General features: G+C 41.2%; 1 protein-coding gene across 4 annotated transcripts in view; it reads right to left on the reverse strand.

Moving 5' to 3' along the window:
- ATP8A1 (ATPase phospholipid transporting 8A1) overlaps positions 1–14,944 on the reverse strand; it is a 191,980-nt gene that overhangs the window by 118,726 nt on the left and 58,310 nt on the right. For all 4 annotated transcript variants that reach the window (XM_061584305.1, XM_061584306.1, XM_061584304.1 and 1 more), the window contains one exon: positions 1,593–1,681. In XM_061584305.1, the coding sequence (XP_061440289.1) occupies positions 1,593–1,681 (89 nt within the window). The remainder of the gene's footprint in view (positions 1–1,592; positions 1,682–14,944) is intronic.

The following is a 14,944-nucleotide window of genomic DNA, read 5'->3' on the forward strand; positions in this document are numbered from 1 at the left end:
CCAGAAGCAAAGCGCTATCATTAAGATTGGCATGTGGACAGTTGCTTCACTGAAGTTACAGTCCTATCTACCTACTTGCAAGTAAGTCCCATTTAATCTCCTGAAGGATAGCAGGAAAGTGATGGAGTCAGGCAAAGAAGACATGAGAGCCTGCTCTACTGGAGTTTCTCTTCTAAACCCTTCTAACACCAACTTTCCAGAAGTAAGAATCGCGATAGAGAGAGGGAGACAAAAAAGCACTTTAGAGCTTGCTCCAGCTAGAGTCTCCAACTCCAGGCCATCTATAGCCAACTGCCATGTAGGACGAGAGGGGAAGGGCAGAGAAGACATCAGGGCTTGCTCCTACTGGACTTTCCCATCTTCTCACAGAGACATCTACCATCAACTGCCCTGTGGCAAGTATTCTGGGAAAGAGAGGGAGGCACCACAGAGCTTGTTCCAGTTGGACTTTCTCCTCCCTCTTCTTCACAAGGCCAACTCCCACCAACTGCTTTCCCCCCAAACTTCCTTTTCCACAACACGACTACATGTATTCCAGGAACACAAACTACACCAGGACTACAAACTAATCTCCCAGGGGCTGCTGGCATTTGCTGTGCTGCAGAGAGGTTCAGAGACATGTGTGTATGCTAATGTGGTGTTTCTAAGCACTGTGGGTTCATTTAATAGTTTCTTCAGATTCCTACTTCCTTGAATTTGCGTGCATTTCCGGCCTTTGGTCACTAGGTGGCGATGATAACCAACCTGATGGACTATCATCCTGGAGGAAAGGTGGGAGGCCTTGCTCACTTGTCAAACATGTGGTGATAATTATCTGGTTCCCCACCAGTGGTTTATATATTTTATTTATTTGTGGAAAAGAATAAATGGCCAGGGTGTCCCAGGGTGGGTTACAACAATGAAACATTACAGAAAATACACATTACAAAACAAATAAAACATTTACAACCATAGAACAAGAAAAGTGTAAGAACAATTAAAAACAGTTCCATATTTAAAAACAACAAAAACATTTAAAAACAATTCCATATATACAAACAGTTAAAATAGTTCTGATACAGATGCAGAATGGGATATATACACACATCCAACCATACACCAGTGATTTCTCATGGATCCCTAACTTGTTTAATTACTATTATTGATTTTAATTATAAGTATACCTGTTCCCTAGAAAATTAATAATCAACAGCTACTCATTTTACTAATTAAATAATGATTATTTTAAAATAATATTACCTTTTATAATTTTAATTTTCTAAACCAGGACTAAAGACTTATTAATCTTATGGTTGCTATGAGGTGTCTTAGCCTACTGCTCAAAGGCTCAGTTCTAATTTCTGCATGAGTGAAATATGTCTATGTGAAACATCCTGTTTGCCCAAACACCGACACCTGTTCATTGTGAAAAGAAGGTTTCTGGCCCATTTAACTGAATTTTCATTTCAACTGCTAAAAAGATATTCCAAAGTGAATTGATGGTTAAAATTCTGACTTTACTGAAGTCCCAAATGTATTAATATAACAAAAAAATCTTCACCAGACAAAATAACAAAGAGTAGAAATACAGCAATTGTTTCAGGAAAACTTACCCATAAGCTATTCCTGCAATAGTGCACTTCTTAAATTGCATTACGTTGCATGTCAGGGTGCCAGTTTTATCAGAAAATATGTACTTGACCTAAACGAATTATAAAGTTAATTAATATTTTTCATTAAGCATACATTCATATTATTGATATTTGCAGTAGTAAAAACTGTTCATGTTTTAACAAGTTGCATAAATTATAAATGTTGAAAATGCTAAACCACTTTAGTAAGAAGAAAAACTACTGCCTGGATTGGATGATACATTGGTAGGTTGTTCCTCTTTTCTTCACATCCACTCAGAACTCCTGTCCCACCTCCAATGCTGCCAGTTGTTCAGCACAGGCATAACATTCTACCAGAGCCCACATGCATACAATCCAGGTTCAGCCTACTCAGTTGATTTCCAGTCAAATGGTTATGCCCCCATCTGAGTAGCAGGTATTGCCAGAGACGGAGCAGGTGTGCTGGGTGGGCATGGAGAAAAGGCACACTCCCACTCCCATTCACTACACATGTAGGTGAGTGATATACAAAAGAAATGTCTGCCCTGCCCCATGTGTTAGTTTTTATGTATTAGTTTTTAGCATTGTTTTATAAATTAAGTTTCTTGCACATTAAAATATTTACAGATCCATTTATAGTGATGTTTTCATTTTATTTGTTAGATCAAAGTTGTAGGAGTATTATTAATTACAAGTTTCTGCTTTTTGACACTGTTGCTTTGTAAATTTTATACCTACATCTAAAGCACCTAATAAAATAGGCTAGCAGCTAAAATAACATACACTACTGGACATTTGTACTTACATACTTCAGACAGAATGCCACAGTGGAAACATGAAAAGTAGTATTGAACTGTAATCACAATCTTTCTGAATGGTAGGTGTATTTTCTACTCTTAGATTAATAATTTAGCCACACTAGTTTCACTGAAAAATATATGCAAAACAAGTGATACCAGTGCCACAATTCAAAACCACATTACAGGCTTTGCACACCTAAATGAGTTTTGTACTGTTGTGTCTTGAACAGCTGTCAACCACGTCATTTTCAAAAACGTGAGGAAATTTCCAAAGTCATTTGTGACACAGAATGGGGGTCTGCTAATTCTAGTCAAAAGTCCTTTTAGAGGCATTCCACAGATACGTCTGAGGTATTTGTTCAGATCAGCTGCAGATAAAGTACTAGAAGCAAGCCTGAATTTACCCAGGAGTGTTTCTCAGACTGGATGTTGGATGTGCTGGGAGGGGGGGGGAAGAAACACAGGAAGCTGCCTTATAGCAAGTCAGACAATTGATCCATCGAGCTCAGTATTGTTGACGCTGACTAGCAGCAGGTCTCCAGGGTTTTGGACAGGAGTCTTTCCCATCTGGAGACATCATGGATTGAACCTGGGACCTTTTGTACACAACACATGTGCTCCACCACTGAACTACAACCCTTCCTCAGGCTCTTAGGTGTCATAAATATGTTGTGGCACCCAGTAATACCCATGATGACCTGGAATAGCAGAAGATACTGTCTCACTTATTCTTGGGCTTATCTGTGACTGTTCTTTTTAAGGAAAAGAGGAGAGCCAGCATTAGGGTAGGTTCCTCCTCTTAGGCTTGCAGATGTACTCGTGCTGCATGATAATCAATATCAAAACCAAATAAACTGCTGAAAGCAGCAAATACAGGAATGGTGTAAAGAAACATAAAACCAAGAACTGTACACAATCTTCACTTTCTGGGGAGTATGTGTGATATATTGGCTTCCAGAAAGTAGGAGAGATGGTGAGGAGAAAGGAAACATAAGGAGATCTCACTCTCTTCCCTGAATTCCTAGGATGAAAGGGAACCAGAGATTGCAGCGGTATCTCCTAGGAGGACTAAGCTGTCTTTCATGCTTTAATAAGACCAGGAGTATCTATCTGCCTAAGAGCAGGACAACTAGTATTGGTAATGCTTCTCAGGCAAGATAGCCTGATCTCAAGTCTCTGTAGCTGAATTAGAGGTATTGGTGGTGTCTCTTTACGCTAGAGATGTGAAGATAGGCCTCCATAAAGTTGATGAATAGGCTGTCTGCCCTCAGCCATGCCAGAACAGATTGCACAGTTTCCATATGGAATATGCACTTGACTAAGGCTGCAATCCAATACATGTCTACTCAGAAGTAAGTTCCATTGGGTTCAATGGGACTTACTCCCAGGTAAGAGTGTATTGGATTGCAGCTTCTGTATCTGTTGTCATATTTATGCCCCAGGACACCATTTGTCTTTGAGTACTCTTTCCAGGGAGGGGATCAGTTTTAAGGCTAATTCAAATAGGTACAAGATTGCTTCTCTGGTGTTTGGAGGGGTTACTGAGTAACAGTACAGGAAAAAAAACTTATCACAACAAACCCGGGTAAATTCCAGAGCATAGCCCTTAGAGACTGAACCCAGGCTATAGGTCTGGCCATCTTTCAGTCCTATAGTCAAATTATGGTCACAAATAGTAACAGATAACCCCTGACTGGTATCTATTAGAACAAGGGCTATAGATGTGCTGAGTTGGATATCTTTTTTTACACTGTCAGTCTGGGTTCAGGTCTTGTTCTTTTCTATGGCGGCCGCCTGGGCTTAAAGTCTCTGGATTATGTTTGGTTCAAGAGAATGACTTGGAGGAATAATAAACACTTCTTTTCCTTCTTCTTGGAGATGGTGGAACAGTCTTCTTTTTGTCTTTGGCTTCCACTAGTCTTGCTTCTTCTGGATTTCTAAATAGTTTGTATCCTGAGCAGCATACTGGCTGTCCAGTCCACTAAAGCGGAGGTTCATAACCTTTGGCCCTCCAATCTTCAGCCCAAGTCAGCATGATTAATGGTCAGGGATGCATGAGTTATAGTCTAACATTTGGAGGGACAGCCTCTGCTGGAGTAGAGGTTCCTCCTCACAACCAGGTTTAAAGTAATCAATCAGGCAAGTTTTGCTTAGGATGCATATGGTTTCTTTATGAATTTCTCCCTGGTCCTTACTGATCCATGTGAAGGAAATTATGACAACTATAGAGGCTAAGGAAGAGGTTCAGAAGACACTTGATGTTCAGGCATTAGACCTTCTCTATAAGGTGGACTCTGCATGTCAATCAGTTGGAAGCTTGCCAGATTTGACTTGAGTAGAGCTTTTGAGATCACGATTGTGGTATGTGCATCCATTTTGGGTATGGACAAGTCTTTATACATCAGGTCACTGAAGCATACTAGCATATGAACAGAGAGGGCTGAAGGTGGGGTTGCTAGGAAGGCTAGAGTAGTTCTGTACAGTGTAGATGAATTGGAGGTAGCTGGACGGATGCTTGTCATTTTAACTGACAATGGTCATAGCTTTAACAACTTAAGGAAGCAATTATGAGAAAAAAACTGCCCTGAACTGTTTTTTCCCCAGTCTTCTATCAGAGACCTCACATTTCTGTCAGGAGGTCATGGAGACTTCTGATCAAGATAGCAACGTGGTAGTTATAGAATCATAGAATAGTAGAGTTGGAAGGGGCCTATAAGGCAATCAAGTCCAACCCCCTGCTCAATGCAGGAATCCAAATCAAAGCATTTCTGAGGGATAGCTGCCCAGCTGCCTCTTGAATGTCTCCATTGTCGGAGAGCCCACTACCACTCTAGGTAATTGATTCTGTTGTCGTATGGCTCTAACAGTTAGGAAGTTTTTCCTGATGTCCAGTCGAAATCTGGCTTCCTGCAACTTGAACCCATTATTCCGTGACCTGCACTCTGGGACGATTGAGAAGAGATCTCAGCCCTCCTCTGTGTGGCAACCTTTCACGTACCTGAAGAGTGCTATCATATCTCTCTCAGTCTTCTCCTCTCCAGGCTAAACATGCCCAGTTCTTTCAGTCTCTCCTCATAGGGCTTTGTTTCCAGTCCCCTGATCATCCTTGTTGCCCTCCTCTGAACCTGTTCCAGTTTGTCTGCATCCTTGAAGTGCAGAGACCAGAATCGGACACAATACTCAAGATGAGCCCTAATCAATGCTGAATAGAGGGGAACTAATACTTCACGCAATTTGGAAACTATACTTCTGTTAATGCAGCCTAATATAGCATTTGCCTTTTTTGCAGCCACACTGCACTGTTGGCTCATATTCAGCTTGTGATCAATGACAATCTCAAGATCCTTCTTACATGTTATATTGCTGAGCCAAGTATCTCCCATCTTATAACTGTGCATTTGGTTTCTTTTTCTTAAGTGTAGAACTTTGCATTTATCCCTGTTGAATTTCATTCTGTTGTTTTCGGCCCAATGCTCTAGCCTATCAAGGTCCCTTTGAATTTTGTTTCTGTCTTCCACAGTATTAGCTGTGCCCAATTTTATATCATCTGCAAATTTGATAAACATGCTCTGTACCTCCTCATCCAAGTCGTTAATTAAAACGAAGAGCTCTGGGCCCAGGACCGAGCCCTGTGACACCCCACTCATTACTTCCGCCATTGATAACCACTCTTTGAGTATGATTCTGGAGCCAACTGTGGATCCACCTGATAGTTGTTCCATCCAGCCCACATTTAACTAGCTTGCTAATCAGAATGTCATGGGGCACTTTGTCAAAAGCTTTGCTGAAGTCAATATATATTATGTCCACAGCATTCCCTCAGTCTACAAGGAAGGTTATCCGATCACAAAACGAGATAAGATTAGTTTGGCAGGATTTGTTCTTCATAAATCCATGTTGGCTCCTAGTAATCACTGCATTGTTTTCAAGGTGCTTACGGATTGACTGCTTTATAATCTGCTCCAGAGTTTTTCCAGGGATTGATGTTAGGCTGACTGGTCTGTAGTTCCCCAGTTCCTCCTTCAGATTTTGACTGAACATCAGGCAAAAAGACCTAACTGTTAGAGCTATACGACAATGGAACCAATTATCTAGAGAGGTAGTGGGCTCTCCGACACTAGAGCCATTCAAGAGGCAGCTGGACAGCTATCTGTTGGGAATGCTTTGGTTTGGATTCCTGCATTGAGCAGGGGGTTGGACTTGATTGCCTTATAGGCCCCTTCCAATTCTACTATTCTATGCCAATATGGTGGTTACTACCTCCGCTGGCAACCTTGCTATCAGCAGTTTGTTCCGCTCAGCTTCCATGCAGTTAAGCTCAAACACTGCAGATCAGGTGCTGTAGAGATCCCTGCAGCAGCAAATCCAGACGAAGCGGCAGAGACTATGTAGGCTCCACAGATAGTTTGATTAGTGCTGAGAACCATGGCCTCCTTGGCCAATCTGGTACAACCAGAATGAGATTGGTCCTCTCTAGCCTCACTTTCTTCAGCACTCAAGCCAACAAAGGGAATGGGGAGGGGAGATGTAAAGTGTTCCTGGTCGCCAAGGAGAATTCAGGGTGTCTGCACCTTCTGCTACCAACAATACCAACAATGAGTACCGAGTGTAGTACCTTCTCAGCTGATTATTGATATTCTTCCAAACCTTTTGTGGATCTGTTTGAATACCTCCTTGTTAAATTGCCACTCTCCCAGCAACACATCCGGTGTGCTTAACCAATCCACTTGTACACTGTCCACTCCCCTTATGTATTCTACTGTCAGTGAGTGCAGGGCCCTCTCTGCCCAGGATAGCGGTCGTGCTGCCTTCAGATGAAGCATCTGTGATTTTATCCCTCCTTGACTGTTTATGAATGCTTGCACAGAATTGTTGTCTGTCCTCAACATCACATGATTGAGGTGGGAAAAGGGCACAAAATGCTGCAGCGCCAGTTGCGCTGCCCAAAGCTCCAATAAGTTGATGCTTTGTTTTGCTTCCTGAGGAGACCACGATCCCTGCAGAATCTGGCCTCTGCAGTGAAAGCCCCAACAACACACAGACTTGCACCTGTTGTAACAATCTTCTGTGGTGGGTCCATGGTGGGACACCTCTGCATAAGTTGCAATCCTTTGTCCACCACCACAGAGCTGCCCTCAATTGTGCTGTTAGTGGAAATTGGAAGTGCCTGGAATGTGCTATTTGCCACTGGTAAGGTAACAATGTCCACTGTAGAGGCCGAACGTGAAATCTGGCCCATGGTGTAACTTGGATAGCTGAGACTAGCATCCCCAAAACCTTTGCTAAGACCATTAGATCCTCTATGCAAATTGTGTCACATCCATTGTAGCATCCACAATAAAAGCCTCCGTTCTTGAAAGCTTCAGAATGGTTTTCCTGAGTCTCTCTGGATCCTGATTTGCACTGCCCAAAACACCATCTAGCCACAGTAATGCTGCCCTTCAAAACACAGATGCTGCACATGAAGCATGTATAATCATTGCTGTAGCCTCGTGTACTTTCTTAAATGCCTTGCCTAACTTTCATTCTGTAAGATCCTTCAGCTGAGCATCCCCTTCCCTTGAAAGGAAATTTTTAGAAACTAAAGCAGAAATTGGGGCATCAATGGCTGGAGCTCTCAGCTGCTCCATGAACTCTGGTTCTAACAAGTATAATTTATTAGCATATGACACTGATCTTTTAGACTGAACTGGTGAATCCCATCCAGATTTCACTATTTTCTTGAGAAGTGATGGCACTTTAACCACCTTGTCACTAGGCTTTGTTTCTGGAAGTACAGTGACTTCCCTTGAAGTAGAAGGTGCCTGCTCTGCAACTGAATCATTTAATCTAAAGCTGCCATAGCCTTGCATAGCAAACGCATGTAATAAGCACTATGGAACAGTCTAGTGGACTGCTTCTCATCCACCTGTGAGCCATCACTCCATTCATCTGTATCCTCCTCCAGAGTAACAACTGAATCATTGTGCACAAACTGTTGCATATCAGCTTTACCCTGTCAGGTCTGTGTGCTGTGAACCCTTGCGCTCTACCTCTGACGACATCATGTGGATCTGGTGAGTCATCTGCACGTGCTCTCTGTAGCCCCTTGCTCATCATTAGGTATACTTGCTTGGCCCATCTGAACACTGCACTGCAACATATTGGGTGGCAAGTGACTACTCCCTGCTGCATGACGTGATTGTGTAAACTGCTGTATTTGTACAGGAGCTACTTGAAAAGACTGGCGAAAAGCAGCAAGTTCTGCTGAAATGACATCCATCAGAGCTCTTCTAATATGATTCAATTCAGGAGTGCTTAAATGAAAAGATACCACCTGATGGAGTTCCTGATTGGAACAGGAGGTGGCAGAGAGACCACATTAACTGACTGTGCTGAATCTGTATGGTGTTGTTGCTGCTTATGTGTATTACAACAACAACAACTTTATTGCATCATAGCCATAAGCCTTTTGCAAATACATATAGAGATACGAACATTATATTAAAAAAAAAAAGATGTCCTATGGATCTGTTAACCTATGGATAAAACTCTCTCTCAGTTTTTGTGTGGCTATCGCAAAGTTTGCAACCGCGAGAGAGACTAACCTAGAGTAGTCCGATAAAAGTATATTGACCTTAACCTCATCAGGGTAAGATGCTATTGGTTCTAAAAATGATTTTAAATTTTTTTGCCTAGGTTGTTCATAAAGAGGACAATGAAGCAAATAATGATCAATCTCATCAACTGCCATACAGCCATATGAACAATGTCGTTGAGCCAAAGGGATGCCTTTATACCTGCCGTCTAGAAAGGCTGTGGGCATAACTTGAAATCGAAGAGCTGTGAAAGCTCTTCTGATTTTAGCTCTGTCTAGAGTGTCAAGATAATTGGACATGTAGTGATTTAATTTAAAACCTGGGTACCAACGTGAAAAGGAAGCCATCATAATATAAGCACGATCTTGGCCTGCATCATTTTCGAAGACTAAATTTCGAAGGGCTATTCTATTAAAACCCAGCACTTTGGATTGAGAAAGATCGTATTTTGCAAGTACCTTCAAGCAATCCGAAGCCCAACCCTCAGATTGCATTTGTTCTAGCCAGCATTGTTTAACCAGAGCTGCCTCTTCCATTTTAGAGATTCTCTGCCAGAGTCTTAGATTGGCCAAATCAATGCAAGCAGCCATCGATGGAAATCCCAGCTCGGCTCTTAAATGTGCTGCTGGCGTCCCCGGTGGTAAGCCTAAAACTAGTCTCATGAACGCGTTTTGAGTAGGCTCAAGTTGGTGCCTGGCAGAGAGGCCCCACAGTTCTGAGCCATAAAGAATCTTTGGTATTATTTTGGATTTAAGAATTTTAATCATGGGTGGTACAAGTTGGCCTCCTTGCGAAAAATAAAACCTTCTGGTTAGGCCTAAGATTTGGGTACCGGCTAGTGACGTGGCTTTAATTTGCGTTGCCCAGGAAAGTCTGTTGGACAGGTGGATTCCAAGATATTTAAAAGATACAACCTGTTCAATTGGGGCCCCATTTAATATCCAGGTGTTCTTAACTCTGGAGAATTTGCCGCAAACCATTATTTTAGATTTATTATGGTTGATCTTAAGTTTATGTGATTGGCAGAATTCGTTTAATTTGCGGAGCATTCGTCTGAGGCCGATTTTATTCAGCAAGCATATAGCCACGTCGTCCGCATATAAAAGGATGGGAACCTTTTTATTTCCTACTGAGGGGGGAAAGAAGGAGGGCGAAGATACTGCCTCGACTAAGTCATTTATAAAGAAGTTAAACAAAAAGGGGGCCAAAAGGCACCCCTGCTTTACTCCCCTAGCAACTGGAATTTTAGTGGAGAGGGCGCCATTGTTACCTAGGCGCACTTGGATATTATTTGATTGATATAACGCCCTGATCAGCCAAAACAATCTGCGATCAATATTCGATTGGGTGAGCTTTTGCCAGAGGAGTCCTCTGTCCACTGAATCGAATGCCGTGGAGAAATCAATGAATGCTATATATAAGGATGGCCAGATTTTTTTCTTTGTTTTCCTTATTAAGTGATGCAGAATAAAGGCCTGATTGATTGTGTTCCGATTTGTTCTAAAACCAGCTTGTTCCTCATGTATGATTAAATTAGTTTGGTCCCAATCATTTAATTTATTTAGGAGAAAATGGCTATAAATCTTCGCTGATACATCTAGGAGACTGATCGGCCGATAATTTGTTGGATTTGAGGGGTCCCCTTTTTTAAAAATCGGAACCACAATGCTAGTGTGCCATCCCCTCGGGATACAGCCTGTATTATTTATGTTGGTAAAAAAGGCCGCTAAAAGAGGGGCCCACCAGGATAGGTCCTGAAGCAGGAAATCAGGTGGTATCATGTCCTCTCCAGGAGCTTTCCCCGCTTTCAGGGAACGCACTAGCCTCTCTATCTCATCAGAAGTAATTGAAGGCCATAACGGGATGTCTTCTAGCTCTTTCGATATGTCCACAGTTTTAGTGGAAAACGAGCTTCCGAAGATTAAACTAAAATGTGCTAGCCATTCCTCATGCATAATAGGGGGTAAGGATGTATAGCTTTTTGGATTAAATTTCCCTTGTAAAAGACTCCAAAATTCTTTCTCATTTCCCAGACGGGCCGCATTATCCAAAGACCTCTAGTTTGCTTGATAAAAGGCAAGTCTTTTGGCTTTTAAAAGGGATTTATAAGCTCTCCTCTGTACTATCAGCTGGTGAAAATTATCAGTTCGATTAGAAGCTCTAAAAATTTTAATTTGTCTAATTAGCTGTTTCTTTGAAAACCTGCATTCATTATCAAACCATGATTTGGGTTGGAATGCAGCCGTAGTCATAGTTATAGCTGCAATTCTAGGACAGAGTTCATCAAGTAATAGATCATATGTTCTAATAGAGTTCTGAGGGTTTGTTATAGCTATCTGTTGTAAATAAGGGAATGGGTCTGTTAGCAGTAAGGAGTGGGCCTTATTCCCTACCGCTTGTGTCCATTTACGTCGTTTATACTTGTGCATAGAATCTATAATGGTTTTTTTTTTTAAGTTAGCTCTGCTTTTAGCAGAAGGTATAAGGGTTAGCCTTAAAGGGAGATGGTCACTTTCAGGTCTCGACAATATATTAAATTCTTTGACACTGTTTATTATCTGGTGTGTACCCAAAAAATAGTCAACTGTACTGGCTCCCTGACTTGCTAAATAAGTAAAAGAGCCTTTAGATATATCTAAAGAGGAACCATTTAAACAAATCAGATCAATTTTTTGAATTAGATGCGATAGAGCTAAACCATATCTATTGGTCACAGGATCCTTAATAGAACTATTGAGTAATAAAGGGTGCCATTGAGGTTCATTGGGAAAGTCATCATCTACTGAATTATTTTTTCCCATCCTAGCATTAAAATCTCCTCCTAAGAGAAGCTCATATGATGGATAACTAGCTTGGAGTTCATCTAGAAATATTTCTAAAGTCTGCCAAGGGGAATCTTGAGACATGGAGTTAAATGGAGACATGTAATTATTTACGCAAATAAGAATTGGAAAGCCTGGGATTTTCATTCCCACGGCTAAAGAAGTCTCCGGAGTCTTCTCTTTTAGATCCATTATGTGGGCCGATAGATGAATATCTACTAATACGGCCAGCCCCCCTCGTCCTCTGCCTTTTCTAGCAATTTTGGTGGCTGGTTTTAGCCAAGTTTTATATCCCTCTAACATAACTGAGTCCTCAGATGTAAGCCATGTTTCTTGCAAGAGGATGATATCAAATAAGTGTAGAAATTGTAATAACGCACTATCAGCTGCCTTACTATTCCACCCTGCAATATTCCAGGAAATTATGGATAAGGAGGAGTTCGGCCCAGAGGTGTTTAAGATTTTAAATCCAACTGAAGGACTAATGTTATTGAAAGGCCTCACTGAGTTAACTAGAGGAGTACATTGAAGTCAAGGACATGGGGTAATAACGTTAATTTCAGGGGTAAGTACACTGACATTTGAAGTGACTCTTAATGCTTGAGTTAACTTGCAGGGGGAAATAACTTCTTTTCTCCATGAGCTATTAGGGGATCCCAGTTCTTCTGGATGTAACCTGCGCATCTCAAGCCAGGTAGCTGGAGAGATTGGCTTCCCTGTGCTCAAGGATTCTTCTTGGAGTTTAGGATTAGATGAACTCAATTTTCTATTATACGTCAGTTCTCCTTTGTTTTTACTTAATACAGAGGAAGGGGGTTGAACTATATCTATTCTATTAGGGGATTTGCAAGAGTTAATTTTGGAAGATGTAGATCTTGATGGTATATTATCGTCACTTAACCCTATGTAACTTTGATCCAGACATTTAATAAGTTGAACTAGTCTATTTATAATTCCTTTTTGTTCAGAATTAGGTAAATGGGAATATGATTCCAAAAGACACAGTTCTTCAGGATACATATCCTCTTGTCCAGGAAGCTGCCTTTGTGAATTAGATGGTTGGTCGTTAAGGTTAGAGTATTTTTGATTAATATGGCTTAATTGCGATATCTGGGTCAAGAGCTCCTCATTTTGTGGTAGAAGGGAAATAGGGGGAGCCTTGTTTATAAAATAGCGTTGAATTAAAAAACCATGTGGAAAAAGATCATTTCTGCTTTGGTAGATCTGATCTGCTATTTGAGAGTGAAAAGTGAATATTACCCGCTTTTCAAAAGCATTCACATATAAATGGGTTACATGCTTTATAAATCCCTGGAGCGTAATATATGGGAATGAGAAACTAAGACGTGACTCAAAATGGTGTCTTATATTTAAAGTTCGTCCGTCCTGCTGATTTGAGAGTAGTAAAGTAACTGCTAATTTGTCTCTCATTAATTGTAGGTTCCAGTTCGAGTCAGTAGAAACGCTTTCATCAGAGAAACTTGTATTAGTTGAGTTATAAGAATCTTGGTCCCAATCCGAAATCTCCAAGATAGAGGCGGCTTTAGTAATGACCTTCCCTATGGTCGAGCTGGGCCTATTCTGTTGTTGGAGACTTAGGTTTTTATTTGATTTCTTTCTTTTTTTCCCAACACATACTGGTGCATGGGGATTGTTATTTGAAGCTTCCAGTAACTTGAATAAAGGTTTAAAATTCAGAGACTGTTTATGTTTAGGTCTGATGTTTTTTCTATTCTTTGATTTTTTTTCTCCATTTTTTTTACTCTCCGGATCACCCGACTAGAGGTCATTGTGCTCTTCTCTACCAGGACAGGCATCTTGGTCTGATTGTCCTGGGTGGCTAAATTGTGATCCACACTGTTGGAGGGCTTTAATAATTCTGTGCTTCTTGGGCCTATGGACTTAATCAGGGTAGTTAATAAGTTATTCGTCTCAGCGATAAAAGATTTTATTAAGTCCAGGTCTTCTGTAACAGCCATTCCCCAACCAAGGGATAAGAGATTAAGCTCCTTCTTTGTTTGTATGTGTGAAGAGTTATTTGTAGGTTGATTTTCGCGCAATGGTGTCGGTCTTCTTGAAGATCAACAATAGAGTCAACTGTAATTAGTTCTGAGGGATATTCTTCATCCTTAGGGGAGGATAAATAATTGAATCCTGCATCTTGAAGTTCAATAGCTAAACTTTTAGCTTGTAAGTCCTCTTTAATTGGGTAAATTGATAATTGCTGATCTACAGTCCAGTCATGGTGAGCTGAAGTTTGTAACTTGTCCTTTGATTTCTTTAATGTTGATGGTGAGAGCTCTCTGGGAACCGAATTCGAAGATAAGAATTGGGTTATCTTTGCTTGTGTTGTTCCAGGAATAATCAAGCCTTCCCTGTTGGGAATCCCCAGCTCTCGGCGTTTTTTCCTTGTAAGCATCATAGAAAAAATGGCTCAGCTTAGGTGGCGTCTGTAGTTGAGCTTTCTGGTTAGAATTTCAAAACAAAGAGCTGTGGAATGAAGAATTATCCTATTGACCTCTCTTTAGCTATAGCCGTGGCTAAAACCTTGAGTTTATTTCAGCTGGTGGTATGACCCTGAAAAACAGTTTCAGGGTTTTCACCGGCTGTTATCTTTATTGCTGCTTGTTATCTTATTTATTGCGGCTCGTCAGCCTCGGAGTTCACACAGCAATTTAAGAAAAGGACCTAAATGCCAAATCTTTTCCTTTCAAAGGGAGTCTCTAATGTTAACCTAAACATTGTCAGTTGGAGATTTGAAGGTTATAGAAATAAACATTGGAGCAGAAATAAAAGCGTCTCACCCAGCACCGGAACCGGAACCGTTTTTCAGCAGTCACCCTTGTTTTTGTTTTCTATCCCTGGCCTGGATTAAGACTTTTGAGCTCCTGGACTTCTTTTGAAAGCAGTTCTGGGAGCAGCTACTTTGCCTGACTGTCCTTGAAACTCCTGGTTGGGCGCTGATCCATCACCTCCTCTTCTGTCTGGTGGAAGCCCTACCATAGCTTGGGAATCAATCTCCCATTCACGCTTATGTGTATTAATTAAGACTCTAAGCTGCTGTTGCTGATTTTGACCAGAGGTGGCAATATTACACAAAGGCACCGTGCCTAAACTGCTGCATGCAAATTCAGGCTGCTGTGTATTAACCC

This window comes from Rhineura floridana, chromosome 9 (assembly GCF_030035675.1).
Source record: "Rhineura floridana isolate rRhiFlo1 chromosome 9, rRhiFlo1.hap2, whole genome shotgun sequence".
Lineage (NCBI taxonomy): Eukaryota > Metazoa > Chordata > Lepidosauria > Squamata > Rhineuridae > Rhineura > Rhineura floridana.